This window comes from Lepidochelys olivacea (assembly GCF_965140295.1).
Source record: "Lepidochelys olivacea isolate rLepOli2 genome assembly, chromosome: 24".
Taxonomy (NCBI): Eukaryota; Metazoa; Chordata; order Testudines; family Cheloniidae; genus Lepidochelys; species Lepidochelys olivacea.
Genome location: NC_140434.1, coordinates 9,559,829 through 9,585,064, shown reverse-complemented (window position 1 = coordinate 9,585,064; position 25,236 = coordinate 9,559,829). Strand labels below are relative to the sequence as shown.

Sequence of the window (25,236 nt, the reverse complement as noted above, 5' to 3'; positions counted from 1 at the left end):
AGGAACTGCGACCCCCCCCCCCCCGAACTCAGGTCCCGGCAGGAGCCGGGAATGAGTTCCAAACACTTGGCTTCTTCGGCACTTTTTATGCCCGAGACCAGATCCTGCCTCTGGTTTGAGATCTTGAGCAAGGAGCCCTTTGGGTGAGCCGGTGTTCCAATCAGCTGCGGAGCCAGCTCCCCTTGCAGCCTGTCCCCCCAGGGCGTCTCCACCAAAACTGGGTGAATCAAAAGGAATCACTCCCCAGTGCGTGAGAAAGGAGCTGCCAAACCAGAAGAACCAGATTTCCACCCGGGTCACTTTCCTTTAACCCTGTAATCCCCTGCAAGCTGCAATGCCCAGAAGCCTTCCACCCGGGTGGGGAGAGTCCGGAAGGGAATGGAAACTGGCCCAATCTTAGCCATTGTATCTGCTTCCTGGCGCTTTGGCTGCACCAGCAAAATCAGACCTGCGATTCCCTCCTGGTCCGGCCCCAGTCCCTGCAGCACCCCTGCTGGGAGAGGCTGGAACTGGAGCGACAGCGGAAGAGTTTAGACAGAGCTCAGGTACTTCCACCATCTCCCAGCAGGGGGCGCTGTGGGGAGCTGGGTAGGAGCTCCCGGCTATTCCCTCCCGGCCTCCCCAGCTGGAGGCGCTGCAGGGAATGATGTCCCAGCTTCAGCACTCCCACTTTCCTGCAGCGGCGGGTCTGCAAGTGGGGATTGCAGCAGGCTGGGAGTGGCCGGAGTGGGGGTCGAGCCTCCATTTGTCCCTCGGGCCATTGACCCGGCCACATGCCCCACTCTGGGAATTGTAGACCAACGTGGCTCCTGAAGTCTGCCCTCGCCTTCCCATGGCAGGCGGCCCTCCCCGCCCAGCAGGGGAATGCGGGGCATGCCGCACACACGCCACACGCATGCATGTCGGCAGGCACCCGTGTAGGGGGAGACGGGAAGGCGACGACCAAGGAAGCTCCCAAGGAAGCTCTCTCCCTCCCCCACCCGCCATCACCTCTCTATGCCACGTGAAACTTGATGAGGCCCTGACTGCTGTCTGCAGGGAGCCCAGCCGCATGCCAAGGGCTCGCCCAGCCCATTGGGCCCTGCCAATCTCCCTTGCCTCCCTCGCTGTTGGTGTAGCCAGGGCTGCTGTAAACAGAACTGCCCTAGCCTGGTAAATAAACAGGGGTAGGGCCAGGCGCCTGGGGATTCCTGGCTCTTCCTTGCCACCCCCGGGGAAGCCCGCAGCCAGCTGGGGCTCAACAGCCCCTGCACGTGGGAGTGGTGCTGCGGGCGTGACCCGAGTCCTCTCCCATCCCAGCAGCTAGGCATTAGGTTACGTCTAAGGGCTGTTCTTGGGCACAGGCGGCAGAGCTGGGATAGCCACAGGTCTGTGCTCCACGGGGAGGGCAAAGCAATGCCCCCTGCCAGCTTGGCAGAGAGCGGGCACCTTTGGACTGCTGGCTGTGCTGCCCACAGAAGCCCCCATTACACACCCCATGGCCCCCTCTAGTCCCACACCCCAATCAGTTCCATCTCCCGTAATGCGCCTGGCCGATTGTGCTGGGCGGCACAAAGGAGGCAGTGTGGCCTGGTGGTTAGCGTGGGAGACAAGTCAGTGAGACAGCTGGGTCCCGCCCTGCTCCCATTGGAACCTCCCATGCCATGGCCCTGGCTTCCCTCTCCCTTACACCACTCCTGATTTACCCCAGGGCATGCAAGAGGAGAGACTCAGACACACACACACCTCAAAGGCTTCACTGGGGGGCAGGTTGGAGCCCTGGGGTTCTGCTTCTAGCTCTGCCCCTGGCCATGCACAAGTCACTGCACCTCACTGTGCCTCAGTTTCCCCATCTGTAAAATGGGGACAACATTCCTGCTGCACCTCCTTCCCTAGCAAATGAACATCTGTAAAGTATTTTGAGCACCTCACGATGGAACGTTCCGTAAAGAGTCTGGTATCACGTGAAGGGAATCCTTCCTGTCCCCTGGGATGCTGCCCTGAAGCATGACAGTGTTACTCCTCCCTCTGCAGAGATTCTCCTGCAGACCACAAGCACTGGTATCAGTTACATGCATTCTGGTAGCACCTAGGGGCTCCTACTGAGCTTGGGACCCCGCCGTGCCAGGCGCTGCACAGACCCCGACCGATCTCAGGGGCCCATTGTGCCAGGCGCTGCACACCATGCAACAGCATTGGCATCTGGGAAAAGGTGATGATGTAGAAAGACTCTCATTTTCATGCTGGACATTTTCACTCAAGCCCCGAGGCTCCCATGTCTCTATTCCCCACACCAGCTACCTGCAGCCCGTGGGATAACACCTAGAGTATTAATGTATTATTAATTATTATTATTATTTGTATTACAGTAGCACCTAGACGCTCCATTCATGGCTCAGAACCCCACTGTGCCAGGTGCTGTACATTTTAGTAGGTGTATTACAGTAGCGCATAGGCATCCCGGTCCTACACTGGGACCCCATTGTGCCAGATGCTGTACATTATTTATTAGGTGTATTACGGTAGCACCCAGGAGCCCCAGTCATGGCCCCCCTGGTGCCAGGTGCTGCACAAACCCAGAACAGACAGACTTTCCCTGCCCCAAAGAGCGTCCCAGCTAGTCAGGTTCCTTCCGACCCTCCCTGAGCTCTCACCTTGGTTCCCAGCCCTGCCCTGCCCTTTCCGCTCCGGCTGAATGAGAGCAATAAATAACCTCGGTAGCACGCTCAGCCCATCCGCATTATAACAACATTGCCTTGCTCCTACCCAGCGCGATTCAAAACCTCTATGGTGTCTACATGGCTCACTGCGCCCAGGCTCGGACACAGGTTTGAGCCCAAGTCACCCTTCTGTCCACATCCACATCAGCAACCTGGGTCAGCGAGCACTTGGGACCCGGGTTCTAGGACCTGCTGGGGGGTGGATCAGAGCCAAGTCCTGCTGAGGCTTGAGGCCAGCTCTGCCATCCTGCAGTGTGGACGCAGCTCAAGCCATAGGCTGGAGTCAGAAGGTCTGTGCGGTGCAGTGTGGACGAGATAGCACGGCTGTGAGACCCGGGGCCAGCCGTGGAAGCCCGGGTTTACAATGCAGGGTGGGCGCTCAAGCACGGTCTTGGAAACACCGAGTCCACTTACCTGGGTCCCCTGCTGCTGGGACCGGTCTGGGCCCTGCAGAGTCCCCGAATGTGGGTGGGAGGCCTGATTTGCCCACGTCCTGCCCCTGGTGCAGGGCGGCAGGGGAAGGGGGTGGGGGTTCTGTGTGATGCTGGTGGGGGAGGAGCTTGACAGAGACTGAAACATCAAGGGGCCTAAATCACCAAGCGGTACCATCCCAGTCCCAGGCTGCATGGAGCAGAACCAGGGAAACCTGTGGACAGGGGGGTTCCTGCCACGGCTTTTCCTTCTGCCTGTGCCCCAGGGGGCAGGAGGGCTGCTTTAAATGCCTGCTCCTGGAACACCCCATCCAGCCTGGCACACCTGGGCAGCTCCTGGGCAGGTGTTGGCAGCCCTGTGGGAGTAGCCTTAGCAGCAGAAGGCCAGATGCTGGCACGGTGTCTCCCCACTCCTCCCCTGAGCCCCTAGGCTGGGAGGTCACCAGATGGAGCCAGACTTGGCTTCCTTGCCCCGTTGCACGGGAGTCTGGGAGCAGCAGCTGTGTGTGTGTTGCACGCATGTCCCCACATCTGTGCTTCTGCACACACGTCCCAGGGTGTGCACACAGGACTGCACGTGCATGTAACTGTGAAAATGTGTGAGTGTGCAGTGCCCACGCAAGTGAGTGCACACAGCCACACTCTCACCCACGTGCTTGCGTGAATGCACACAAAGCCCACCAGTGGGCGCACCTGCTTGGGCACACAGGTGTGCATGCAAGTGTGTGAGCCCACAAGCATGTGTACCTGAGTGTGCAAAGTCCATGCACGTGCAAATCTGCACTGGCGTGTCTGAGTGCGCCCAGCAGAGACCCAGAACACAGGTACGTTCAGGAGGGTGCGCTCAGAAGTTCTGCCATGCAGGTGTGCGAGTGGCACGTGCACGATGGAGGTTGTACTAATGAACGTGCGAGGGCACACAAGAGCACAGATGTGTACCCCTGTGAATCCATGCTCTGCGTGTGTGTGCAGATTGCCATGGAGGGGGGCAAATGCCACACAGCTGGGCTTAGCCCAGCCCTTGCCCGTGCCACTCTCTGCCCATGGACAAATGTGACCTGGTCCCATTCCATATGGAGGGGCATGAAGCCATCTTTGGCACTGAGGGCTCAGCATATCTGGCTCCTCCTACCAGGGGGAGGGGGCATTGCAGGCTCTAGACATCAAGATCCACCCCCCAGCCCTATGGGGCACAGCCAGCTCTTCACACCAGCTCCCACACACTGCGTGAGCCTGCCAAGCTCCCGGCTGAAATCCCCAGAGGCTGCATTCGCCATGGGGCGAGATGGGGGGTGGGGAGGCACGGAAACCACCTGCTATTGTCTGCAGCTCTCAGCCCCACGTCACCCTAATCCCCGCTCTCAGGCATGGCTCCCCACCCCGCCAGGCTCGCAGCTGCTGCTTGAATGGTTTAGCTGCTCCCGGACACCAAGCTGGGGCTCCGGGAATCCCCGAGGGCGGGGGTGCGGAGAGGTACCTGCCTCAGGGAGCCCTGAGCCACCGAGCAAGGAAGGGGGACGTCAGCCGGGGGTGTTATTTGCTCAGGAGCAAGGGGGGCAGTTACACCCTCCCCCCAAACTTGGTTCCCCCGACTTTTCACAAGTCTATATGCTCCACACCCTGCCCGTCCCCTCCCCGCAGGATGCAGTTTAACCCCACCCAACGTCCCCCCCAAAGCACTGACACCACTTTGCCCACCCCCAGAGCTGTTCAGCCCCAGGGGGCTGGATACACAGACCCTGGAGGGGCCCGATCAGAGCCCGGGGCTGGGCTTCCCTCCTGACCCCAGCTGGCACATAAGCCCTGCAGGCTGAAGGTGGCCAGGCCTTGAAGCCGGCCCCCCTCCCCTGCTAACCAGCGTAAGTGCAAACACTACTTCTGCCTCCCCCATGTTAGTTAGGACATGGTGCCCCCCACCCCCACCCCGCCACTGCTACCCTGCCCCCCAGGATACGGGCGAGGGAGCCAGGCCGTGGAGCCCTAGAGCGCTGGTTCTGCCCTGGCATGGAGCCTCTGGGGGTGGCTGGGGCAGCGGGCATGCAGAACGGGGCCTGGAGGGCAACGGGATGGGGAGGGACGGGGCACAATCACTGCCGACTCGCCAAGAGTTGGTCTACACTGGGAACCTGGCTGCGGCTCCGAGGGGGTGAGAAATCCTCTCCCCTGCCTAAGCCCAGTGCAGCCAGTGCTAGGTCAATGGAAGAATTTGTCTGTCCACCTTGAGGCCGGGAGACCGCCCCCGTCACTGTCGGGAGCGTCTACACTGAAGCATCGTGCTGCAGCGTTTCACGTGTAGAAAAGCCTGGAGGGTTTACACTGATTCGGAGTGCAGAGCCTCCCAAATCCCCTCTCGTGGAGCCAGGGGAGGGCCCCATGCTGGTGCTAGCATGGTGGGTGGGTGGTGTGGGGAGCCCCCAGCTCCCCTCAGCCCCGCCTCCTGCAGCAGAAGGAAAGTCACAGCGGCTCTAGACCCAGCAGGGGGTGCTGTGGTGAGTGGGGCCGGATCACTCCCAGCTACGCCAGCCCCAGTTCTCCCAGCAGGGGGAGCTGTGGGGATGGGAGTGGGGCAGGAGCACCAGCCTTGTGGGGAGCTCTGAGTGTGAGTACATCACTGTTTTACTTTCTCAGATCCTCTGACGGCTTACAGAGAGTGAAGCCAAAAGCCCTCCCAGCAGGGGGCGCTAGGCCAGGGCTTCCCCAAGGGCTCCTCCACGCTAGATCCCTCCTCTTCCCCCAAACAGCCGGTCCCTTTAATATCCGATGGGCTGATGGTGACAGGAAACAATGGGCGCCCCAGGCCCTATCTGCTGATTAACATCATGCCAGGTCTTAAGGGGAATTAGCTGCCAGCTCAGCTTATGTCAGTTTCCCATTGTTCTGGTCTCCGGATCCGGCCGGGACCTTCTGGAGCCCAGACCCTCTGCCTTTCACACCACAGAAGCATCTCACCTCCATGCACCCCTGCCCCCCAACTAGCCCTCCGGCTCCCCTCACCAGCCAGCAGGGCTGCCCCGCTCCAGTGTGACTGCTGCCTTCTGAGCCTCCATCTCTGCTCTGGGATGGTCTGCACGGCCATGGGGAGCAGATGGAGTCCCGGATCGGCCACCACTCCTGTCCCCGCTCGGTGCCTCAGTTTCCCCCCATGTAAGAGGGCTGATGCTGCCCTGCTGCACAAAGTTAATTTATCCAGGCCTGAGAGCCTCCCGGGGAGGGGCCTGGAGAAGGGCCAGGGCTCAACGGCTGCCAGCGTCAGACGCACCTGCAGGCTGCCAGCGCGGCCGTGGGGTAGCTCCCCGTCCAGATCCTACCCTGCCTCGTCCAGTGTAACCCCCCAGCTCTGCCCACCACCGGCCGCCCTGACCTGGCACTGAGGCGAGGGGCAGCCACAGCTCAGCTGGCGTGTCCCCACCCCAGGGGCAGGCCGCAGCTCTCAGGGCTGGCAACCCGGCTGCTTGAGCCCTGAAACTGATGGGGAGCCAGAAAAGGAGAGAAACAGGTCCCTGATCCTGATCCGATCCTGATCCCATCCAATGCGGAGGGGTCTCCCTGCGTCGCATGCCCCATGGCACAGGGGCAGCACGCTGCTGGCACAAAGGAGCAGCCTCTTCCAGCAGCTGCAGCCTTTGCTCTGTTTGCACCAGTAAAGCCCAACCACTGGGGAACACGCACTTACGGCAAGGAGCCGCCCGGCAACCCACAGGAGGCAGGGTGGCTCTGAGGGCTGTGTGCGGCACAGACTCCGGGGCTCTGGGGGACTTGGCATGCCAGGGTGCCGTTCTCCTCACCCGTAGCAGCGTTCCAGGCAGGGAACACCACCGAGGAGTCCCTGAGACCCGCCAGGACGCCCCGTCCCTTCCAACCAGGTGTTCCCACAATGGGGCAGAGCCAAAAGCTGCTGTTGAGCCGTAGGGACGAGAGACACAAATCCCCTGGGAGATGGATTGCTCTCTGCCGACTACTTGCCAGTGCCTTGATCTAGCTTGGAGCATCACAGGCTGGGGCTCCCTGCTCTTCCCGGCCGCTCTGCTATCCACTAGATCTTGGCAATCCGGGAACAGCTCCCAACACCAAGCAGCCAGCCCAGCTCCTGCTCATGGCCCTTGCTGCCTCCCTGGGACATGCAACAGCTCTCCCCAGCAAGCGTTCTAAGCAGCCCCTCCAGATCCAATCTTCCAGCCAGATTTCCAGGAAAAACAAGCATGCAAAGGCCCCAGCAGGAAGATACAAGGGTGTAGGCAGACATCACCCACAATTGCATGCACAGCGATTTACCGCACAGCAACTGCATGCATTGTTTCTCCGCCTGCATTTCTGGGCTCCCCATCAGCCAGCCCCTTCCCCCCTGCCCTAGGAGCTGGCCCAGCTCCACAGAAGGGTTGGGCATAGTGGGCCCTGCGTCCCATCGCTGGCACACGTGCCGACGGGCACTGCTCTTCGCACTCTCTGCGCGCGGCCCGGAAACGCTCCTTCCCAGCTGAAAGACAGGGAACAAGCAGCCTCAAAGCCCTAATGCTGCTTACGCGGAGGAGAGCCTCCCCTGCTGCTCCCAGGGCAGAGGCCTGTTGCTTTGGAGACAAAGATCCAGAGTTCTAGTCCCGGCTCCGCCAGGGTGTAAGCGTGTCTAGGATCTGGCACACGTTACAGTACCCCTGGCATCTCTAGTGCCTCTGCAACATGGCACCTGCACGTGTCTCCTCGCTGCCTACTGCTGCTCTAGTGAGGGGATGGCCTGGCCTCTGCAGGGGATGGAGGTCCCCAACGCCCTTTGAGGTGCTGGACTCTGAGAGCTCCTGGCCTAGGCCAGGCGGTGCCAGGGGTGCTCGTGGCAGCTATGCCCGGGCAGCTGGGTTGAGAGCGGCACAGTACCTGGGCGCCAGAGGACGGAGGGTAAAACAAAACTAAAGGATCCCCAAACTGGCTCCACCAGCTCCCAGCTCCTTTGGTTCGTCAGCGAAACGCAGGGCAATTAGCCCTATATTCCCGAATGCTTGTAACACCAAAGCCCACGGGGCTGCAATCAAGTTAATTGGCCAAATGATGGCTGCAGCCTGCTGGCTTCACTGCCTCAGTGCTGGTTGCCCAACCCACAGAGGGGATGGTTGGGCCGGGTCCCCTCCCCGGCCCTCTCTCACCACAGGGCCCTATAAACCTCTGCAAGGGCAGGGAATGAAAGGCACGGTAGCACCCATGGGAGAAGAGGGAAGAAAGTGGGCTAGGTCTAGACTCTGCAGAAGGGACTATGCTGGGGCTGGGGGGACCATGCTGCTGGCACCCGCTCCCTAGAACCCCTGGGGGCTTGGGGGATCTGACTGCTGGAATGAAAGATCAGACTCCCCCCCCCCACATGCTGTGGGACACCCTCCGCCCCATTTTGGTTCATGGCCCCATTGCACAAGCACCTTTGTTTTGCTGCCATGGGGAGCCTGTCATAGGAAGAGAGGCAGCCTGCCAAGGCGCAAGCTGGCAAAGCCGCCGAGAGGGGAGGAATGCTGCAGGCAGGAGACACCTGCAGCTGACTGCAACTACATGCCCTTCACAGCCCCTAAATGCCCTTCACGTCACCCCCACCCCTTCACGCCCTCCCACCCCTGTCACACCCCCACCACCCCATCACACCCCCACCACTTCCACTGCCCTTCACACCACCCTTGGTCTCTCTGCCACAGCTTTCCAGGAAGAGAGGAAGGTCAGATGCCAAGCACAAGAGATGGGCATCAGTGGGCAGCCAGAAGGGGGCAGGGCCTTGCTGACTAGGGGACAGAGACAGCTGCTCTGGGTTCCCTTGGGCAGAGCGTGCAGTTGGCGAATCTCACTGCACTGAAGGGTCACCTCAGCCTTCATGCTGCAGTGGTCTGCGCCCTGTCCAACAGATGGACAGACAGACAGACAGACAACTGGGAGCCAGAACTCCTGGTTCTTTCCATCGTCCTGGCAAAGATTCACCGAGTGGCCCTGGGCAAGTCACTTTCCCAGCTCCGTGACTCAGTTTCCCCACCTGGGGTTAATGAGACAAACTCAGCTGTGGGGTGGGTGAGAGGACAGACTTCCCTGACATTCTGGGGTCCTGAGACGGCCGGGGTTACAGACCCGGCTCCTTCCTCCTTCTCTTGTTTGACCCCCCAAGGTCAATGCACAAAACCCAGAAGTAAGCACCCCCCAGCCCCTGCAGTGAGAGTGGGGGAGAGTTTACAGGGCCCCTCCTGCTTTTCGCAACCCAGCCGGCCTGTCCCACCCCCAGTCCCTGCCTTGCGAGTCCCTCCCAGCTCATTATCTCATAAAGCTAACTGCACCCGCAGCCGAAGCCGGCGAAACACACCCACCCAACCAGAAAACCAGCCACCGCTTGCTCCTACCACCAGCCTGCTCCTCCCCAGCTCCATGCCCAGCACTCCTTGGGCCTGCAGGCAAAACGCAACACAAAGCTGCACGAAGCAGGGACCAGGAGTCGGTTGATTGTTGGCCTACATGAGCCCAGCCCCGGACTGCAATGGGCTGCCTCTTTCGGACAGGCTCAGCAGACAGGCCAGGCCGTGAATGAAGGCAGGACTTTCCCGGCTCTTCCAGCTCATGGAAGACGGGGAGCAACACGTCCGCAGCCTCTGTCCAACGGCCCCGATGAAGGGCTCCAATGGAACGGAGCAAACGGCTGTATCCACCCACGCTAGAGCGGGGTGAGACATTTACGACAGGCCGTTGGAAACTGCCCGTGTCTCGTCGCAACCGACACGTTCCATGCGGAACGGAACGTCCCAACGAAACGCTTCCAAACGATTCACGCTGGAAATGGGGGCACTTGTTTCGCCTTCCGCCTTCTGTTTCATTTCACTTTGGGGGCCATGCACCGGTTGTTGGATCTACCGGTAACAACAGTGGTTGTGCTAATCGCATGGCAGGGCCCCCACTCTCGCCCAATCCTCCCTCCCTTCCTGCTTTCCAGGTTTCCCCCACACCAGTAGGGTTCCACCCACTGGTGCCTAGAACATTCCCTGAAATTTTGGAATTGATCATCCGTGGCGTTGCAAAGTCGTCACCATGTGACAGAGAGACGAGGCAAGTGAGGTCATCTCTGTTATCGGACCAACTTCTGATGATGAAAGAGACAAGCTGTGGACCTATACAAAGAAGAGCTCTGTGTCGCTCGACAGCTTGTCTCCCTCCTCGAGGGAAGTTGGCTCGATAACAGGTATTCCCTCCCCCACCTTGTCTCTCTAACATCCTGGGACCAACACGGCTACAACCGCACTGCACACATGTCACAGACAGACTGGCAGACACAGAGATGCCGTCAAGTGGAGGGTAAGACCTTCGCCAGCTCAGCCAATGAAATCGACTGTATGATACTGCTGCGATATTACTGGCTTGTTTCATTTCGATGATTCCGAACCGGAATGTTTCGTTCTGTCAAATATTTCAAGTTTTGGACTTTTCATCAAGAAAAACAAACTCGGGACTGTTGGACTGTCTCCAGGAGATAGAAATTCTCTTTTCCCACCAGCTCTGGTGTGCCCAGAGCCCCGGCTCAGCACGCGGGCACCAAGGGGGAACGGATCCCCTTTAGACATACGCAGCATCCATGGCTGCATAGGGCACCCAAAAATGATGGCACGATTATGGATCCAATTGATTCCTGAGGACAGGGGGCCGGCTGGCAGGCCTGGTGGTTATTTGAAATTCTGCAGGAACTTTTTGGCCCAAGTTTTCTCATTATGGGTGGGGCCTCAGCCCCTGTGCCATGCACGAGCTTTTTCTCTGGGAGCACAGTACTGATCTCTCAGGAGTAAAGCTACTCGGGGTGAGTTGAGGGAGCGGATTCATGGCCAGTGTGAACCTCTCTCAGACACACCGCAGCCAAGAACGACTTTCAAAGCTCAGGCTACCTTGGTCAGTCACATGAGAGATGTGGGACTGGTCCTTATTATTCCTGGTGTTACAGTCGCATCTGAAGGTTCAGCCGGGGGGAGCCTGCTGTCATGCAAGGCACTACACAGATGCATAATAAGAGACTCTGGCAGGTCCATTGAGCTCACAATCCAAGTCCCAAAGTCAGATTAGAAGTTGCCAAACCCTATAGCGACTGGCCCAATGGCTGTACCCAGACAGTCCCGGCCCTGGCAAGCTCACAGTCTAGGTAAACAAACCACACCCAGGGTGATGAGCAGGAGATATTATTGCCCCATTTTACAGAGCAGGAAACTGAGGCGCAGAACTGGGACTTAAACCCAGGGCACCTGATGTCACCCCAGAGCCTTACCCCAAACCCATCCCCCTTCTCTTCCCTGCTCGGGCAGCTCTCACTGCAGCAGGTGTTTGTCAGGTGCGGGACTCAGCGTGTCACCGTGGGAGGCGCTGGGCACTTTGGACAATCCCCCCACCCCACCCAGCACAGCCTGCTCGGACCCTGGGGAAGGTGAACTAAGTGGGCGGGGTGCAGAGTTGCCAATCCTGAGCGAGCCAGACCCCTAGAGAAGCACCACTGAGAAATTACTGCAGGCAGGGCAGCATCCCAGGACCCCCAGCTCCATGTCCCTGGAGCCTTCAGACACAAGTTGGAGCCCTCTGGCTTGGGTGGAAACTCCCTGGCTCATCCTGCTCTTCAGCTGGGAGCCCTGCGAAGGCTGGTGCCTGCTGGCATGCCATGCAGGAGTGGCTAGGCTTGGTCTCATCCCCTCGCCTGGTAGACTTAGTGCCCTGCTATGCTGGAGACTCACGCCCAGCCCTGGTCTCCTTCCTGCTCATCCCTCCCAGTGCTACCAGCTGCTGTCTCCGCAGGGACCGCTTATGCCAGACCCGCTCCCCCTCCCACACACCCCCTGCATTCAGACCTGCCCCCGGGAAGCCAGTAGCCTGCAGCTCTCCCAGCAAAGTGGACAGGAGATTTCTCCCTGGGAGGACCAGGCCAGTGGGTGGGTTGGGGCCCATCCCTCGTCCGTGGGCTTTTGCTAGAGAAATTAGCCTGTTACCATATGCCCCTGGGCAAGGGGGAGAAGCGAAGGAATCCTGGGCCTCCAAGCTTCCCAGATCTTTCTCGGGACCAGCTGAGCTGCCCGACAGGTATACGGGACGCAGGCCCAGCAGCCTCTTGCCCAGCACAATGCAACGGCGAAAGACATGGCTAATTGGCCTGCTCTGCGCAGTTACGGGCCTGGGGAGTCAGCGGCTCCGCAGTTTTATTGGTGGTGACAAACGACCAGCTCCAATGGCCAGGGTATGAGTGGTTTTGCCTCCTGCCCACTCTCTGGCCACACAGGTCCAGTTAGGCTGGGTTTGTGCAAAAGACTCCAGTCCCGGGGCTTCACATTTCCTCCTGCCCTGCAGGACGAATGCCACTGAATCACGCAGAGTCCTGAGTCCTGGGGAACTGCTGGAGGTTTCAGGCCCTGGGTCTCCCCAGCTAGCCGTTCAGGGGAGCCCCAGGCTCTGGCCCTGCGACAGGATCCACCCCAATTGGGTGCAGGGTCTGTACTAGGGCAGCCAAAGCGGGATGGAGCCCCTTGCAGTGACAGAGAGCCCAGAGCTTGTCCCGCTGGACCACCCATTCCACGTGGCCGGGGAAATGGGATCCAAAGCCCCCATCCTTACGCAGAGCCACTACGACAGAGCCGAGCAAGCCCCCTGGGAAGGAGCCTTACAGTCATGCTCCTGAATTCACTGGGCCGAATCCAAGCCCCATTGAGGTCTGTGGGAGTTTTGCTGTTGATTTCAATGGAGCCAGTTCACCCTAAACTCTCAAGGCCAGACGGACCCATGCTGACAATCTAGTCTGAGCGCCTGCATATTCCAGGCCAGAGACCCTCCCCCAGGGATTCCCACACCCCCATTGCTCTGGTGCGAGCCCGAGCGGCTCTGTCAGACAGAGATGCCCCAGCTGAATTTAAAGATTCCAGGTGACAGAGGCAGCATCCTGCAGGGCAGCTATTCCACTGGCTCCTTCCCACCCTGTAAGCACCTTCAATTAGTCTGAATCTCTCTAACCCACTGACCTCCTCTGTTCCCTAGAGAGGGTGGGGTGAGTCAGCCGGGGTGTAGGAGCCGGAGAGAGTGGGGCTGTACAGTGCCGGAGTTCAGGCTGGACTCCACCACAGCCATCGGGTTATGCCAGCAGACGAGGAAGTCTGAGCCAAGGGGACCTCCCTGGCATCGCTTCATAGACTCCAAGGCCAGGCAGGAACATTGTGATTGTCTTGTCTGACCTCCTGGTTAACCCAGGCCAAAGATCTGCTCCCCAAATAATCCCTAGAGCCGATCTGTCAGAGAAATGTCCGATCTTAACCAAGGGATGCTAGACACACAGGAATGGAGACAGATGAGCCCCAAACAACAGGAAAGAGCTGAGCATCTTTATACCACAAATCAGGGAGAATTATTTTCTGTATTACATCAGGGTCTTGCACAGACACCCAGTGAGAGACGGTCCCTGCCCCCAACGAGCTCACAGTGTAATCAGACAAAAGGTGAGGGGGAAACTGAGGCACAGAGCAGGGATGGCACTTACCCAAGGTCTGTGGCAGAGCCAGTAACAGAACCCTGGTGTCTTGAATTATAATATAGTGCCCCTACCACTAGGCCACACTGCCCTTGGCAGTATAGTATAACAAACTCACTCCTCATCTTGAATCCCTCATGGAGCTGTAACCCCCACCATAGGGCACCAGCAGGATTTGAACAAGGACCTTCAGTAAAGAAATCAACCACTGAAGATAAAGGAGCAACTCCAATAGCTGGTAGCAGTAGCAGGTTGTTATCTGCTAGTGAAGTAGCCCCTGTTGTGGGAAGCAACACTCACCGCTGGCGCATAGTCCGGGGAGCTAAAAGGTAAGCATTGCCTCATTATGAACGGGGGAAGATCTGGCCGCAGAGTGATTCCCAGGGGTGCAGGGCGTTGTTGTGACACAGACTTGTCCATCACACCGCACATGCTCCTGCCCACCTGCACTCCCACAGCCAATCGGCTGCCTCAATAGGCATGCCACATGCACACACACACACACACACACACACACTCGTGTACACACACACCCCTATCCCAGCTGGCTGCTGACTCCCAGCAGGGGGAGTGACTGACTCCTTTAGTGCTTGGGATCGGGGCTCATGCTTCTGGGGCCTGATCCAATCCCCACCAGAGTCAAAGGAGAGATTTCCTTGGAGACTGGACAGAGCCCCAGGGCTGAAGGGCCCCCGGGGCAGGCCACTTGCACACCTGCCTGCCGCCTCTGTCTCACCCACATCCACAGACACGCCTCCCCCGCACTGTTTACAGCCAGACCCATGCCGATCCTCACCAAGCACTGATCATTAAACAACTAGCAGCCCTCTGGCTGCTGAGAGCTGATTACGGAGCATGGCTTTTGGAGGAGACGCCTGGCTTCCCCTACAGCAGATATTGCGTGTGATCAGAGTGAGGATGTGCCCGGACACATACAATAGGCAGAGAAACCAAAAGAAAGGGAATAAGGGAGGGGAAGACAATAAGTTCTGGAGCCATCCCCACGCCCAAGAGTCACTAACACTGGGAGAGACAAGCAGAACATGGGGAGGTGTCAGGGAATCCTGGAGCTGGAAGGAGGAAGGAGATTATAACCTGGCATCTCCTGCCCCACCAGCTTCCCTCAGCCCCTGTCAGGATCTCCGGGGAGAGTTGGGCTGGAACATTTGGATCCAGATCCAAACTGGTTCCTGGGAGCCGGGGTTTGGATTCAAAACACGCAGCTGGATTTAGGTTCTAAAGCATCTCCCGTGCTGGGCTAGTGGCTAGTGTCAGGCTGGCCCGGTCTGGGTTCCAGAACCTTCCTCCCTGGCACAGTCACGCCAAGTGAGCGAGTCACAAATTCTGCCCCAAATCTAGTTGGTTTTAACCACCCCCCCCCCCACACACACACACACTGAGATGGAATGAAACACACCCAGGATGGCAGGTTTCATACCTGTCAAGTGGGAACAGGTGGCTCCAGGTGTCCCCCTCAGGCTCAAGCTTTGCAGTGCAGGGGCTCGCACATGAGAATCAGGAAGTGAAACTAACTAGGAAAGCATCTGTTTTCATCAGGCCAGCTGGGGGGGGGGGGGGGAAGGGTGAAAAGAAAACAGCAAAGAGGACCCCTGATTTGGGGGGGAAGGATAGCTCAGTGGTTTGAGCATTGGCCTGCTAAACCCAGGGTTGTGAGTTCAATCCTTGAGGGGGCCATTTAGGGATTTGGGGCAAAAATTGGGGATTGGTCCTGCTTTGAGCAGGGGGTTGGACTGGATGACCTCCTGAGGTCCCTTCCAACCCTGATATTCTATGATTCATCCCATTCTTTCAGCTCAGAAGGGGACGAGGGGGGACAATCATCAAATCATAGACACGTAGGGATGAAAGGGACAGGGAGAGGTCATCTGATCCATCCCCCGCACTGAGGCAGGATCAAGTATACCCCCAATAGCCGGGTCCACACCTAAACACCAGATCCAGACAGCCTCCAGCCTAGAACCCAGATCTGAACTTGGAGGATCAGGCCCATCTCTAAATGAAAACAAGCAACGTCTCTTGACACAGTCTGCAAAAGCGCAGAATCTCCCATCCCCTGTCTGGAAAGCAGCTAATGACTGGGCCGTGATGAAATGGACGAGATTCTCGTCATGGGGCAGGAATGTACAGGCAGAGCTGGCTTATAACTCCAGCCTCCCACTAAAAAGCAACAATATAGGAAGACAGCCTTGAAACTGATGAGGAAAACACCTGCTCCACCCCAAGAGCTGATGGAATGAAAGTGCTCAGAGATTGTTATCAGCACAGCCCCTGCTTCCCATCCTACCTGGGGTGAACAGCGAACCAGGTTAAACACCTCCAACATTCTTCTGCTGATAAACAGAGGAAACCGGAAGCCTTCCCCCATAATTAATAAAGGATCATCATCATTATTATTAATCTGTATCAATTAGAGTGCATTATGGAAGCAATGATTGAAAAAAGTGGGTGTCAAATAAACATGCAAATTAGCACTTTGTGGGCATCCGGGGCAGGGCTGTGAGCCCCAGAGAGTCGCAGATCGAAAGTTGAAGCTGGAGGCTCTTGGGGACAGCTCAGCAGCCCACAGGCAGGAGGCCGGGGTCATCCCCCCCGCCCACTTTGCCCCTGGTAGGGTCAGGGTTGGAGGTTGTTTCTAGCTGCGGAGCAACCCTGAGCCTGGTGCCCAGTGGCAGAGACACAGAGAGCTGACACCCTGTTTAATAAGAGCCTGGTTGGCCAGGACCACACCCTGCCAACTTGCCACCTAAGAGTCAGTCACCAGCCACCGGGCCAGCCCTGGAGACAGGCAGCAACTGCATCCTGGTCACACAGCAGCTTCTACTCAGCTATGCCAGACAGGGAAGGCCCGAAGCCTGCCTTAAGCACATGCAGGGGGCCTGGTGCCCCAGCCAGAGCATTCTCTGGACTCCCTCTCCCATATCAGCTAGTTCTTCCCCATCCCTGCCTTTGCCTACTGCAACAGCTGCTTTCATTGCTCCTGCTCTGCGGTCACAGATCCTGGGGGGCACGTTTTGGCGCATCCACTCTCAGCACACTCAGCGAAGCCAGACAAGCTGCCTGATCCACCCTGCGCCACGTGCCCTTGTTCACACCACTGCAAAACGGGCATTGCATGCTACTCAATGGGCCGTGGGCACCCGCGAGGCCCAGCTGTGAATGACTGCATGGGCACAAGTGAAGGAGGCCTGGGCCCATTCTCGGGCCAGATCCTCAGCCGGTGTAAAGCGGAGTCGCCCTCCTGGCTTCAGTAGAGTTATGGGGACTGACACCAGCTGAGCTTCTGACCCATTTCCTACACCAAGAACTGAGACATCAGGGCATCAGCTTTTCCCATCTGAACCGCCATGGGGTGCAGAGACTCCGCAGCAGGTTGGGGCCCCATTGTGCCAGGCGCTATACAGGCACAGAGGACCTGCTCCCCTGCCCGGCCCTGCCCAGCTCGGCTTTTTATAATCCTGCTGTGCTCTGAGTCACGCGGGTGGTTCGGAGCCACCACCGAAGGGCTAAAGCCTGAGTCAGCAGCTCAGCTGACAGGGAGCAGGGCTGGGAAGTGGCAGCTTTTGTCGAGTCACTGCGAGGCTGCCAGGGAGGGCGTGGGATGGGTGCCAAGCACGTAGTAATGGGGGTGGAGGGGGGCAGCAAAGCTCTGCTAGGGTGAGCCTGGGGAGCAGCTTTCTCTATGTGGCCCATCTCTGGGGGGGTCACACGCACTCACCCCCCCTCGGAAGGCAGCACCAAGGAGTCCATGTCTAAAGACCCCTCTGCAAGGGGACAAGTTTCTTACCCCTTTGAAGTCCCTGTAGCCAATGGCCCACTGCCTGCACCCCACCCCAGAGCCAGCCACCCACGACCCCCATGCGGAGACCCAACAGCTCTGCGGCCAACAGCCCCACAAGGCGCTCCCTTCGCTTGGGGTTCCCCTGAGTTCCAGGGGTGCACGAGCCGGTCAGGGGAGGGAGGAGGGGGATCAGAACCTTGACCCAGTGGGAAGGCAAAGGCAGGGACTTGATGCTAGTGGGCGGAGGAATGGCGGTGCCTGGTGCTTAGTTTGAGGGGGTTGCAATGAGGTGGGGGGGCTTGTAGGGGGAAAATGGGGGGGGGCGACTCTCCATGCAGGACAATGTTTGAAAACACCTGACAACCAAAGGGCACAACAATATCACGCTGCACACGCACACGGGGCCCGATCCTGCCCAGGAGCCCGATCCTGCCCAGGTTCCCCCCTCTCCCTGCACTGGGTTTCTTGCAGGATCTGAGCCGCAGGATGAACTGCAATCAAGGGGCGACACAAAGGAACCTCCCCCCCCAAACCCGAAGGGGCTTCTCGGGTAGAGATCCGGGACCCCACATCGCTGCAGGGGGCGGGGGCGGGGGTGCATGGAGGGCAGAAGGCAGGAGCCCGGCAGCTCTGGATCCAAACCCGGATGGGTGTTTGGGGGGGGGGCGCCGGGGAACCCCCGGGTCTGGCCCGCGCGCTGAGGCAGGACCAAGGCAACCTCGCCCAAAGTGGCCCAGGAGCCTGCCCCGGCTCTTTGGCCCGGGAGCCCCGAGCCGGGCGACGGGACGAGGCGACTCACCGGAGGCTGCGAGGCAGAGCAGCAGGAGTTTCCAAGCTGCGGGGGCCGGGGCCGGGGCGAAGGACCCGCTCATGACGTCGCTGTCACGACACGCGTGGGGAACTCACAGCGGCCCCCCCGGGCCGGGATCTTCCTCCGTGAGCGAGCGGGTGCCGGGGGGGGGGTCTCCGGGGGGGGAGGGGAGTCTCCTGGGGGGTGTCCCCGGAACCTGGGCGCGCGGATCCCCCGGGGGCCGGGCCTCGTGCGCTCAGGGCCCGCTGGGTCGCTGGCTCATGCCCGGCCGCCGGTTGCGCTCCCCGCTCGGCCGCGCTGCGCTTCGAGGCTCCCCAAGCTGCTCGCCCAGCATCGCCGGGGCGCGGGGGGGGAGGAACCTGTCTGGCAGGTCGGAACAGGTGTTTCTCCAAAAAGGGGCGCGGCCTCGGCCCGGGGAAACCAGCCCGAGCCCTCCCCGCTTCGCTGGGCAGACGTGAGAGGCTCCGGCTCCGGGCCCGACCCGTGGGATCGGGGCGCCGGGTCTCCCAGGAGGAGGGGGTGGGGGGCGTGAGCTGGCTGACTGCCCAGCCTGGCCCGGCGGGCTCAGTGGCGGCTGCAGGACCCCCAAGAACTGTGTGTGTGTGAGGCCAACAGAGAGTGGGGTGGGAATACAGAGGAGGGGGTGAGCCCACTATGAAAGGGAGCGGGGTCCTGCACAACTGAAGACCCTGGGCCCGTGTCCTCGGTGTGCCAGGTCTGCCCAGAATTAATACCCACCTCTCGGCATCCAGAGCTCATACAGGGCTTTCCTGAGGAAGTGTCACTGTCACCGTTTTACAGACATGGGGAAACTGAGGCACAAGGGCGGGGCGGGGTTTGCCCTACATCCCCCAGCAGCAGAGGCAGGAATATGGCCTAGCTCTCCTGGGTTTCTAGGCCAGACTGCCTCCATGTGAGCTAGGGGAGGGCGGATTTCCCCCCACGCTACACAAGGCACAGGGTGGGCTATGTGATAAGCCCAAGGTCACCGGCAATGGAGGAGGGGCTTGCGCTCGGGTCCCATGAGTGTTACTAGCTGCCCCTCCACCCCTCCTGGGCCGTCTCCCGTGAGCTGGGCCTGGCACCATCCAGCTGCTTCTTAGGAGGATGGTTTCTAAAGAGTGTGTCTGTTTCCCTGCTGTATCTCAGGGAGGTGGGGGAAGGGGCGAGGGTCGCCGAGCCCAGCCCGGACCCACATGCAGAGTCCAGCTCCAGACTAGGTCCCAGCGCATCAGCCTGGCATGTCCCACCCAGACACCAGGGCAGGGATCCTGCCAGGCAGAAGGCAGCCTGGGAGAGGCATCATGTGGGGAAGCGTGTGCTGTGGGGCACGGAGCCCTAATTCCAGCCCCTGCTCTAGTATGGGCTCGCTGCGGGTTTGGACATGAGACATGGCCCCTCTGCCTCACCCTCCTCCTCTGGCTGGGATCCTGGTTGCCCCCCGGGCTGCCACCAGGGTTCATCCCATAGCCATGAAGGTAGGCCCGGGGATTAGGGTGTGAGTTAAGAGCTGTGATTCAATTCCCTGTCCCACCACAGACTCTCAGTGGGACTTCAGGGCTAGCTTCATATGGGCTCAGTGGGATGTGCCAAACTTCAGCACCTACCACCCACCATGGTCCTCAGCCCCATGTCCAGCACCCAGCCCGGGCTCCCTGTACCATGCACAGGGGGAGCTTGGTGCCTGAGAATGGGCTGCACAGAAGCCAGAAATAGGAGCAGGAAATGCCAAGGAGAGGGATCTGGCCTGAACCCTGCCCCTCAAAGGGCTTTAGGCACCTCTGTCTGCTCTAGAGCCTCAGCCGTGAGCCCTCTCCCCGTGCCAAAGTCGGGACAGCCTTTGCTCACGGAAAACCATTGGGCTGTGGGGTACGCGGGGGAGCCTCTCTCAGTCTCTCCCGGTGAAGCTGGTTCACGTTGTAGGCAGTAGTTCAGTGACAGGCGGCTGCCCCCTGGGCTGGAAGGGAGCCCAGAGACTTTCAAACACCGGCTGCAAGGTAAGTTCGGCTGGTGTAAAAGAGCCAGTCCATCGCACATTCAAACCAAGGTCTAGCAAAACCAATGTCATGAAAACAACAAAAGCAGAATTAGTATCTTCCCGAGGGCCCAGCAGGGTTCCTCCAAGAGACAGTTCCAAAGCTGGGGGGCGTAGCACTGACCCTATGGATCTGTGGCACCCAACCTGCTGCATTCCAGACCAGTGTTAGCTCCTGGCTCCCTGCTGTAGCTCCCAGGCCCAGCAAACCCTGCCCGGGCCCTGCTAACTCAAGGAATACAGTAGCTGCAGTATTAGGAGGATATTTGGCACCTCTGTTTCTTTAAAAAGTTGTTTATTTTGCTGCCAGACTGGAAGATCCATAACCTGCGTCTCACTTACTCACGGTGAGCGTGAGCCAAGGTCAACAACACCCGCAGCAGCAAGAGGCGTGGCTGGGGGTGGGGGTGGGGGGTGCAGGGGAGTTGTGGAACACACAAAAGGTGAAATTCCCCCCAGCAGGGGCCCAGCAAACAGCCTCCGTGGAATCCAGACAGCCGTTAGCCTTCATCCTCTCCTTGCTAGAGAATCCAATAGGATAGTTCTAAAAACCTAGAGGATGGGTCTGAGCCCCTGGGAGTTTCTGCAGGCTCTAGGAGTAGCTTGTATAGAGTCAGTAGCACTGTTGTGGCCGGCATCACCAGGTGGCGCTGCACCGCAGCCTTCCAAGTGTTTGCTCTTAGCGTGTGAGCACCTTTGGGCTCTTGGGAGACGTGATGTGATGGAGTTACTGTATGGGTGACGCAGGGTTTGGTGCAAGCAGCAGGAGTGGTCGGAGTCAATAACTGAGGCAGTTCCACTCCCTGGGACCCCAACGGGTCTCACTCTTCCTCCGGCAAAATTTTTGACACAGTCTCCCACGGATTTCTTGCCAGCAAGTTAAAGAAGTATGGGCTGGATGAATAGATTATAAGGTGGATAGAAAGCTGGCTAGATTGTCGGGCTCAACGGGTAGTGATCAATGGCTCCATGTCTAGTTGGCAGCCGGTATCAAGTGGAGTGCCCCGGTCCTCGGGTTGGTTTTGTTCAATATCTTCATCAATGATCTGGAGGATGGTGTGGATTGCACCCTCAGCAAGTTTGCAGATGACACTAGACTGGGAGGAGAGGTAGATACACTGGAGGGTAGGGATAGGATACAGAGGGACCTAGACAAGTTAGAGAATTGGGCCAAAAGAAATCTGAGGAGGTTCAACAAGGACAAGTGCAGAGTACTGCACTTAGGATGGAAAAATCCCATGCACCGCTACAGACTAGGGACCAAGTAGCTAGGCAGCAGTTCTGCAGAAAAGGACTTAGGGGTAACGAGAAACTGGATATTAGTCAACAGTGTGCCCTTATTGCCAGGAAGGCCAAGGATTTTGGGCTGTATAAGTAGGAGCATTGCCAGCAGATCGAGGGATGTGATCGTTCCCCTCTATTCGATATTGGTGAGGCCTCATCTGAAGTACTGTGTCCAGTTTTGGGCCCCACACTACAAGAAGGATGTGGAAAAATTGGAAAGAGACCCGCGGAGGGTAACAAAAATGATTCAGGGACTGGAACACATGAGTTATGAGGAGAGGCTGAGGGAACTGGGATTGTTTAGTCTGCGGAAGAGAAGAACGAGGGGGGATTTGATAGCGTCTTTCAACTATCTGAAAGGGGGTTCCAAAGAGGATGGATCTAGACTGTTCTCAGTGGTAGCAGATGACAGAACAAAGAGTAATGGTCTCAAGTTGCAGTTGGGGAGATTTAGGTTGGATATTAGGAAAATCTTTTTCAGTAGGAGAGTGGTGAAGCACTGGAATGGGTTACCTAGGGAGGTGGTGGAATCTCCTTCCTTAGAGGTTTTTAAGGTCAGGCTTGACAAAACCCTGGCTGGGATGATTTAGTTGGGGATTGGTCCTGCTTTGAGCAGGGGGTTGGACTAGATGACCTCCTGAGGTCCCTTCCAACCCTGAGATTCTAAGATTCTATGAGGTGTGAGCACTGGGCAGAGATTCCTGGGAGATGCCTCGTGCGCTGTTTGTGGCCATCCGTGCTCTAGAACTGGTGCCTGTGTGTAAACCAACAAGTTACACTTAGAATAGCCCTGGACTTCACGTCACTAATTTCTCCTTCACTGGCCAGGCTGAACTGCAAGGCCCCAGATACCGGCTACTGCCCAGCAGAGGGGTGACCATGGTGTCAGAGCGGCATGCTGGTGACAGAATGGGTTCTTTGGTCTAGGCTTGGCTCCTGCAACGAAGCCCGCTCCTCACTGGCCTGAACCTTACTTTGGCATTTCCTGCCTTTGTTTGTATCACATCTCTTAGCTCCTGCTTTCCTTTGACCTTGTCAATTGCATTACCGTGCTGTTCGCCCCGTCCTCTGACCATTGACTGGAATCATAAGGATGATTTCTGTTGTACGATTGAGTAGGGGCCCAACCAGAGATCAGGGACGCATTGTGTCGGGTGTTGCACAGACTCTGACCTCAGATCGGGTGTACATTTTAAGGCTGAGAATAATTAACCACTGGAACAATTTATCAAGGGCTGTGGTGGATTCTCCGTCAAGTCAAGATGGAATGTTTTGCTAACAGAGTGGGTCTGGGAATTATTTTGGGGCAGTTCTCTGGCCGGTGTTGTCCAGGAGGTCAGACCAATGATCACAGAGGTCCCTGCTGGCCTTGGAATCCAAGAACATGTAAATCTTTTGGCCGGACATAGTGCACAGGTGTGGTGCACTGCACTGGCCTCACACTTTTGTTGTTCAGCAGAACAGTTTCAGTTGTTGGGTTTACTGTGTGGGGCTGGGTTGTGTTGGTGGCCTGTGGAAGACGGGATCAGACTACATGAGGGGGTGGTCTTTTCTGGCCTTAAACTCTCTGACTTTATGACTGAGATCATGGTCTGATTGAGCTGCGGCATAGACCTCAACCAAGATCAGGGCCCCGTTGTGCCAGGCGCTGTACAAAACTAATGCTTACCCTCCGTTCTTCTACAGCACTTTTCATCCAAATATCTCAACCCAGGGCCTGACGCTGGTCCCTGCCCTGCCCTGGACCCTCCTCCCCAGACATGATACAGTGCTATTTGCCATTTCCTTCCCATCGGCCAGGTGGGAACCTGTGCATCAGCACCTGGGACTGTCTACATGAGATAGATGCAGTGCTCTGATTCCAGGTGCAGAGCCCTGCGTGGAGGTGCCCGTTTCTGTTTCAGGAGGGTTATTTCGGTTGAGTTATTTCTTGACTCAGTCAGGAATCGACTTCAGCTAAACTACAAGGAGTCACTGTTAACTGTCAAGAGTAACAAGAAGGGTTTCTTCAGGTATATTGGCAACAAGAAGAAAGCCAAGGAAAGTGTGGGCCCCTTACTGAATGAGGGAGGCAACCTAGTGACAGAGGATGTGGAAAAAGCTAATGTACTCAATGCTTTTTTTGCCCCTGTCTTCACTAACAAGGTCAGCTCCCAGACTGCTGCGCTGGGCATCACAACATGTGGAATAGATGGCCAGCCCTCTGTGGAGAAAGAGGTGGTTAGGGACTATTTAGAAAAGCTGGACGTGCACAAGTCCATGGGGCCGGACAAGTTGCATCCGAGAGTGCTAAAGGAATTGGCGGCTGTGATTGCAGAGCCATTGGCCATTATCTTTGAAAACTCGTGGCGAACGGGGGAAGTCCCGGATGACTGGAAAAAGGCTAATGTAGTGCCAATCTTTAAAAAAGGGAAGAAGGAGGATCCTGGGAACTACAGGCCAGTCAGCCTCACCTCAGTCCCCGGAAAAATCATGGAGCAGGTCCTCAAAGAATCAATCCTGAAGCACTTACATGAGAGGAAAGTGATCAGGAACAGTGAGCATGGATTCACCAAGGGAAGGTCATGCCTGACTAATCTAATCGCCTTCTGTGATGAGATTACTGGTTCTGTGGATGAAGGGAAAGCAGTGGATGTATTGTTTCTTGACTTTAGCAAAGCTTTTGACACGGTCTCCCACAGTATTCTTGTCAGCAAGTTAAGGAAGTATGGGCTGGATGAATGCACTATAAGGTGGGTAGAAAGTTGGCTAGATTGTCGGGCTCAACGGGTAGTGATCAATGGCTCCATGTCTAGTTGGCAGCCAGTGTCAAGTGGAGTGCCCCAGGGGTTGGTCCTGGGGCTGGTTTTGTTCAATATCTTCATCAATGATCTGGAGGATGGTGTGGATTGCACCCTCGGCAAATTTGCGGATGATACTAAACTAGGAGGAGTGGTAGATACGCTGGAGGGCAGGGATAGGATACAGCGGGACCTAGACAAATTGGAGGATTGGGCCAAAAGAAATCTGATGAGGTTCAATAAGGATAAGTGCAGGGTCCTGCACTTAGGACGGAAGAACTCAATGCACAGCTACAGACTAGGGACCGAATGGCTAGGCAGCAGTTCTGCGGAAAAGGACCTAGGGGTGACAGTGGACGAGAAGCTGGATATGAGTCAGCAGTGTGCCCTTGTTGCCAAGAAGGCCAATGGCATTTTGGGATGTATAAGTAGGGGCATAGCGAGCAGATCGAGGGACGTGATCGTTCCCCTCTATTCGACATTGGTGAGGCCTCATCTGGAGTACTGTGTCCAGTTTTGGGCCCCACACTACAAGAAGGATGTGGATAAATTGGAGAGAGTCCAGCGAAGGGCAACAAAAATGATTAGGGGTCTGGAACACATGACTTATGAGGAGAGGCTGAGGGAACTGGGATTGTTTAGTCTGCAGAAGAGAAGAATGAGGGCGGATTTGATAGCTGCTTTCAACTACCTGAGAGGTGGTTCCAGAGAGGATGGTTCTAGACTATTCTCAGTGGTAGAAGAGGACAGGACAAGGAGTAATGGTCTCAAGTTGCAGTTGGGGAGGTTTAGGTTGGATATTAGGAAAAACTTTTTCACTAGGAGGGTGGTGAAACACTGGAATGCGTTACCTAGGGGGGTGGTAGAATCTCCTTCCTTAGAAGTTTTTAAGGTCAGGCTTGACAAAGGGGGGG

The 25,236-nt window shown here is 57.6% G+C and overlaps 1 protein-coding gene across 2 annotated transcripts in view; it reads right to left on the bottom strand.

Annotated features, from left to right (window-relative positions):
- Nucleotides 1-18,339, bottom strand: part of NECTIN4 (nectin cell adhesion molecule 4) — a 44,742-nt gene extending 26,403 nt beyond the window's left edge. For both annotated transcript variants that reach the window (XM_084613324.1, XM_084613325.1), the window contains exon 1: nt 18,212-18,339. In XM_084613324.1, coding sequence (XP_084469450.1) covers nt 18,212-18,284 — 73 coding nt within the window. In that variant the 5' untranslated portion in view covers nt 18,285-18,339. The remainder of the gene's footprint in view (nt 1-18,211) is intronic.
- Between the last annotated feature and the right edge of the window lie 6,897 nt (nt 18,340-25,236).